Source organism: Kogia breviceps, chromosome 6 (genome assembly GCF_026419965.1).
Source record: "Kogia breviceps isolate mKogBre1 chromosome 6, mKogBre1 haplotype 1, whole genome shotgun sequence".
Classification (NCBI taxonomy): Eukaryota; Metazoa; Chordata; class Mammalia; order Artiodactyla; family Physeteridae; genus Kogia; species Kogia breviceps.
In genome coordinates this window covers 127,171,281-127,177,280 of record NC_081315.1, presented here as the reverse complement: position 1 = coordinate 127,177,280, position 6,000 = coordinate 127,171,281, and the positions used below count along the sequence as shown (strand labels likewise).

Here is a 6,000-nt window from a genome sequence, read left to right as displayed (position 1 = left end):
TTCTCTCCGGTGATCAAAAACTGTGGAAACTTTTGTGCCCAAAGAGACATGGCAGAGCATGTGACTGAGGAGCCAGGGTGGCTTGAGGGCCAGGGCTGAAGAGCTGTGTGTGACAAAAGACTGAGCGCCCTGGGGAATGTGCCATGGCCACCCTCTGGATTGTGGCCTGGTTCCAGCTGGGTCCAGTGGACCTGGTCTGGCCTTATTTTAGCACTGGCTTAAAGGATTCCAGGAAAACCTACTTAGTCCAGATTCTTTGAGGAACAACAGTTGCAGTCTAGGCTCACTGGTGACTAATTTGAAAATCTCAGATTAGCCTCAGAATAGACTTCTAATCAAGACATATTTATTGAATCCCTATTACATGTTTCAAGGCCATCTAATTTCAAACTTCCCCCAAACTTTGTTTATGTATTAATTCGTATCCACCTACAGCAAGTTAGAATCTTTAATGGTAGGTCAAAGAGATCAAAACTCAAAGAATAAGGCACTGTTCCTCTTACCCCTGGCAAAGCTACCTACCCTTCAGTTAAAGAAAAAAAAAATCATTTATTTACTGTTCTTTAAAATCTCCAAATATTGCTATTACATGATTTTCTTCATAATGCTTTTCAAAAACCTTTTTCTAAACTTTAATAAAATTCTCCTACTTAGGAAATTAGGAACTGTTTGTGTTCCAAAGCTTTCCTTAGTCCAGAAGACACAGGAATCATTTCCATGTGTGTTGCTAAAAACAAGACAACAGGCCCCAAATGGAGTCCCTTATGCTAAACTCTCCATCACCAAACGGAGACTTAATTACAATTTCGGCTCTTCTAGAAATGGAAGCTTAAGCCAACCAATTGGGAGGTGCCTGTTCAGCTTCAGTTAGGTAATGTGCTTAACAGACTCCCACCATCCCCTAAGAGAAAGATACCTTGCAATAGCCAATCCACTTTTTTTTTTTGCCTGGTATAACTTCCTTGTTCCTGCTTCCTTCTACCCATAAAAGCCTTTCACTTTGTATAGCTCCTCAGAGCTCCTATCTGCCAGATTGGATGTTGTCTAAACCACGAATTGTTGAATAAAGCCAATAAGATCTTTAAAATGTATTCGGTTGAGTTTTTTTTTTTTTTTAACAGTGTGGCCTTTAATTTTGTCAAAATTATTATTATGATTACTATTAGTTTATAAGAAACATCAAATATTTATTGGGAACATCAAATAGTTCCTGAGAAAAGAACCCAGAGTAGAAAATTATCAAGAATATCAAGAGAAATGAGTAGAGCGCACCCAGTTGCTCTTGAAAGATGAAACATCCTTCTAAAGTTCTTTCTGAGCGCCACTGCGATACCTACTAACTTCATTAAAAACACCAAAAGAAGACTTATGGTGCTATTTCACGGCCGTGATTCCAGATTCCACTGTTCGTTCGGTCATTCCCTCTTATCTCCCCATCTCCACTGCTCTATGTCTGAAAACCTGGAATTGGTCTGGTGATTTTCAAGGTAGAGAGGACTCAGGAATAGCTCATCTTTGGAAGTGTAAGAATTTCCCAAGGATTAGAACACCAGAACAGAACTAGTTTCTACTGGATTTAAATATTACTTCAACTCTTCACGACAAATTTTGAGTTACCTTGAAATGGATTAGCTGCAGCTGCGTATACCCGCTTTGTCTGAACGTTAATCTGCATATTTATTGGTCCCCTATGTGTTCGAACCTCTGAAACAAGCATGAAATAAACCAAAGATTCATAACTCAGATGTAAAGGGACTAAAATTTCCTAAACCCCAGGGATTGTTCTCAGTAGTTAGGCAGTAAGTATGCTTTCGGTCTAGAACTTCTAAAGTTGTTTTGGAGGATGGCCCCAGCTCGGTCAAGGCCCATTTCGTTTTGCATCTGAAGAGTGCAAAATTCGCCGCCGACTGGGAGTGCGAGCTCAGAGACTCAAAACCCAGAACTGGTCAAGGGCGGGTCCGCACGCGGCTGCGCGGGGCGCACGGTGCGGGCGGGTCTCTTCGGCTCCCCAGCCTCCGGGTTCGAAGCTCCGGGGTCAGCCCTGCCCCGGGCTCCACGCCCGGGAGCGGGTCCGAGCCGCTAACTTCGGGCCAATCAGCGCGCGGCGTCCCCGCGCCCGCAGCGTCCCGGCGCCCGCAGCGCCCGGGCCCGCGCCCCCCACGCCCCCGCGCCAGCAATGGCAGCTGCGGCCTCGGCGGCTTCGGGCCGAGCTAGACCCGGGACGAGGAGGGGCTGAGCCGCGGGGGATCCTGGAATCGGCGGGGAGGTGGGGATTCTGGGAGGAAAACTCCATTTCCTCCTTCCCCGCCGGCCTCTCCCCTCCACCCCGGCACCCCAAATTTCCATGTGTCGCCTCCCGGGCGCAGAGCGCCGGTGTTAAGCGAGGCGGCGGCCGCAGCTGGGAAAATGCTCGGCATGTACGTGCCGGACAGGTTCTCCCTGAAGTCCTCCCGGGTTCAGGACGGGATGGGGCTCTACACGGCCCGCAGAGTAAGAAAGGTGGGTGACCCGGCGGCGGCCTGCGCGCCTCTGCTCCCGCCGCGCGCCCTGCGCCTCCCGGGCTCGCCCGTCCGCCGGGCCGGGGGCTCCGCGGGCTTCACTCGCGTCGCCCCTCGCCGGGCCGGCCGGGAGCCCCGCGGGGAGGCTAGGGCGGCGGAGGGTGGGCTTCGCCCGCCGCGCCTCGCGAGCGGGCAGCGCCACGTAGGTGTCGGCGGGGCGCGCTCTGCAGCCGGCCGGTCCAGAGGCGGAACTGCCGCCGGCCGCCCTGCGGCAAGATGTCTTTCCTCCCCTGCAGGAAGTGAGTCGGGATGGAGCCTCCCTCTTCGTCGGCTCCGGGAGTGGGCAGAGGCACGCGTGGGCGGGTGTCTTCCCAGGCGCGCCCGAGCTCCATTGCCGCCTTTCTTCCTGTAGGGAATGCCTCACTTTCCCTGTGGAGATTGCGGGGAGCTGCCCAGAGCGCAGCTCAACGCAGGCCTTAGCATATCATTCAGACACCCCGCAGTTCTTTCCTGCCTTCCAAAATGTGTAATGTGAATCCTGGGAGGTGCCAGCTAGATAATGCATGAATCGTTGAACTTTTTTCCCAGCTTTTCTGGATTTTCCTCGGATCTTTCCTTCCAGAGATTTAGAGACACGTGAGTAGGACCAGCACATGGCAGTGGCCCTAAGGGAACGGCCTGGGAAATGTTGGATGTTGAAAGCAAAGGCCTAGGAGGAGAGATTACTGGACAATACCAAGTCTTTGGATTTGATGAGACCTGTGTTATAGCTGTTTCAAAGGATGTGTGAAATCTGAAATCACGGAGGCAGTGGAGAAATGGTCAGGGTCATGAGGCCCAGCGTTTACTGAGCAGATACTTGGTGCTAGGGCCCATGCTTGCTGCGTTACTTCTGTTAGCAACTTCACTGGCACAGCACTCCCGTGAGAACAGTCTTAATCCTCTTGTAGGAGAGGAGAAAGCAGAAGTACTTGGAGGTTAAATTTCCTGCTGAGTTAGTGAGTTAGGCTTCAGACCCATCGCTTCTTCGTCCAAAGCTCATGTCCTTCCCAGATCTGTTTTTGCCAGCTTCCCAGCACCCCTTACCCACACTGTGTAGGGGTGAGGTTTGGGCAGGAGCAGGCTTGTTCAGTTAAGGTGGGCTAACAAGAGGTTCACAAGATGCACCGGAGACATCAGGATGTCTTTCATCTGAGTATGAGTCTTTCCCCACCCCCTCACCTAAGGAGCAGGTGAAGAAAGGTGCACAGGTGCTTCAGGAGGCCTTCATTGACAGCAGGGTCTGTAAGTATCTCCCAGGGTAAAATTGGAAACAATAAACCCCGTATTTACTCCTTCAAATGGGAGTTTGGGAGAATGAATGCTCCAGGGAGAAAAGCAGGTGTAAACACTTGATCTGAATGGATGTTTTTGCCAAAAGGGTAAATGTTAAAATCAACATTCTTTCAAAGCAGAAATTGAGATTCTGCTTTTAATTTTCTCACAAGATATGAAAATTCCCAAATGGATTTTTCTTGAAGGTCTCAGGACTAAATATAAGTACTTAAAAATTAAACACAGTTCTTAAACATTATTTTATTTTGTATTTTAATAGTAATATAATGGTTCTTATAGTAAAAATTGTACAAATATTAGAATTATTAAATTATCCTTATTTTTTGCCTTATATTATTTAGGTTTTTAGAGACAGCTGGCCGATGTATGTTCTTTTGATATTTTTATTAATTCCATATTCTTTTTCCATGAAATAAGTTACTTGGAAGTTTTAAATTATTTTGGGGTGTAGAATGAACAGCTTCCAAAATCATATATTATTGCATTTTATTATTGCAGTACTTACAGATACTTATCTTTTCCTGGTTCGTGTAAGTTCAACATGTAAAACGCATGATTTCATCCAGGTCACATCTAGAATGCTTACCTAGAGTTCAAGTGAATATGCAGATGTTTGCAATAAATCCAAATGACATGCTATTAGTGATATAGTTTAGTTATGATCACAAGATAATCATAAGGTCATTGATCATTGACAGGTTCATTGATGCCAGAAATGACCTTGAAGTAGGCTTCAGCTCCTTTGCTTTCCAGAAGTTGAGGACAAAGCTGAAGCTGAATAACAGATTTTAGCTATACTGTAAAGCTAAAGCTGAATATCAGTGCATCCCTTACCAGTTTGCATGTAGTTTCTCGATGCTTAAATATTTTTTAAGTTACCTGGTACTAGCTTTAACTCTGGCCATTAATCAAAGGGTCTGCGAAAAAGTATTTCAGCAGCTCTATTAAGGACCTTACGTAAAAGTTTTTATGTTCTCTATTCTAAACAAATTTTGGAATGTATCACAGAAGTTTTATCACACTTTTATAACACGTATGCTTGTATAACAATTCCATCTTTCAAAAACAGTTGCAATTCAAGTCATCTATTGATTTCAGTTCAGAGAATCTAATCCAGAGCTGTGCTGAGGTTGGGGGATTTTGCTAGACCCTCTACCCCTGCTACATTCACCATATGGATTGGGGATTCCCTTACCAATGGGATCCTTAATCCCTTTCTAGACCCACCCTTTTTTGTGTGGGGTCTCCTAGAGTGGAGTCCCTGCAGCAGAGTCACCTAATTCCCTGGCTCCACCTTAGTCCCACTCGGTGTTTCCTTGGCAGTTGTCCTTTTTTGTAGGCCTGGTGCTGCTGCTGCTTTCTTTTTCTTCTATAAAATCTACAAAATGACAAGAAGAAGAAATGGGAAAGACTTCTTTTTCTTTTCTTGCCATTACAGAAAGTCCTTTCCTTTTCTTTCCATTATGGAAGTTTAGAGCTTGCACGAAGACGGGGTCATCTGGTAGATATTTCTGTGTGAGCCATTATTCTTGGAGAAAGAATGGATGAGAGTCTGCTGGAAAGCCCTAGAGTAGAAAAAGGAGGCCTGAGTTCATTCACATTTATATGCATTGCAATTTGCTAATGGTAAGATAAAAAATAATACAAAATAGTAGATTTAACACTTTAGCGTGCCAGACCCTGTTCTAAGCACTTGCCGTGTGTTATCTCATGAGCACAGTTTAATGTTGTAAAAAAGATGTGGAATTCTAGGTAACTGTGCAGATTAAAATTAATGTTAGGTACTCAAAGCTAATATAGAAAGTATACATACAATGAAAAGTTATGTGAACATCTCACTACGTTACAGTTTTTATATCATGACCATATTTTTCATTGCCAGCTTATATGATTAACCAGGCGGTGGTGTGTTTCACATTGTGTTTGAACTCAGAAAGTGGAGAGGTAAACCATAAGATTTCTTTGAGCTCTCAGATTCTGTGATTTTATGGAAAGGGTTAAGGTGGCAAATATACCACTACCAGTCTTCATTTCCTTGAGGTTTGTTGTAGGCTGTTGGATTTTCTTCCCCTCTGACTTTCAGCTCTCAAGGTCCCTCATGTAATCCCATCTGCAGAGTCCCTTTTACCATGTAAGGTAACATACAGATTCTAGGGGTTGGGATGTA

At 45.5% G+C, this 6,000-nt stretch overlaps 1 protein-coding gene across 3 annotated transcripts in view; it reads left to right on the top strand.

Moving 5' to 3' along the window:
• The first annotated feature begins 2,115 nt into the window (after positions 1 to 2,115).
• The window catches only part of PRDM5 (PR/SET domain 5), a 202,102-nt gene continuing 198,217 nt past the window's right edge, over positions 2,116 to 6,000 (top strand). For 2 of the 3 annotated variants that reach the window (XM_059066317.2, XM_067036584.1), the window contains exon 1: positions 2,116 to 2,499. In XM_059066317.2, coding sequence (XP_058922300.1) covers positions 2,407 to 2,499 — 93 coding nt within the window. In that variant the 5' untranslated portion in view covers positions 2,116 to 2,406. The remainder of the gene's footprint in view (positions 2,500 to 6,000) is intronic. The other variant, XM_067036583.1, reaches the window with a different exon arrangement.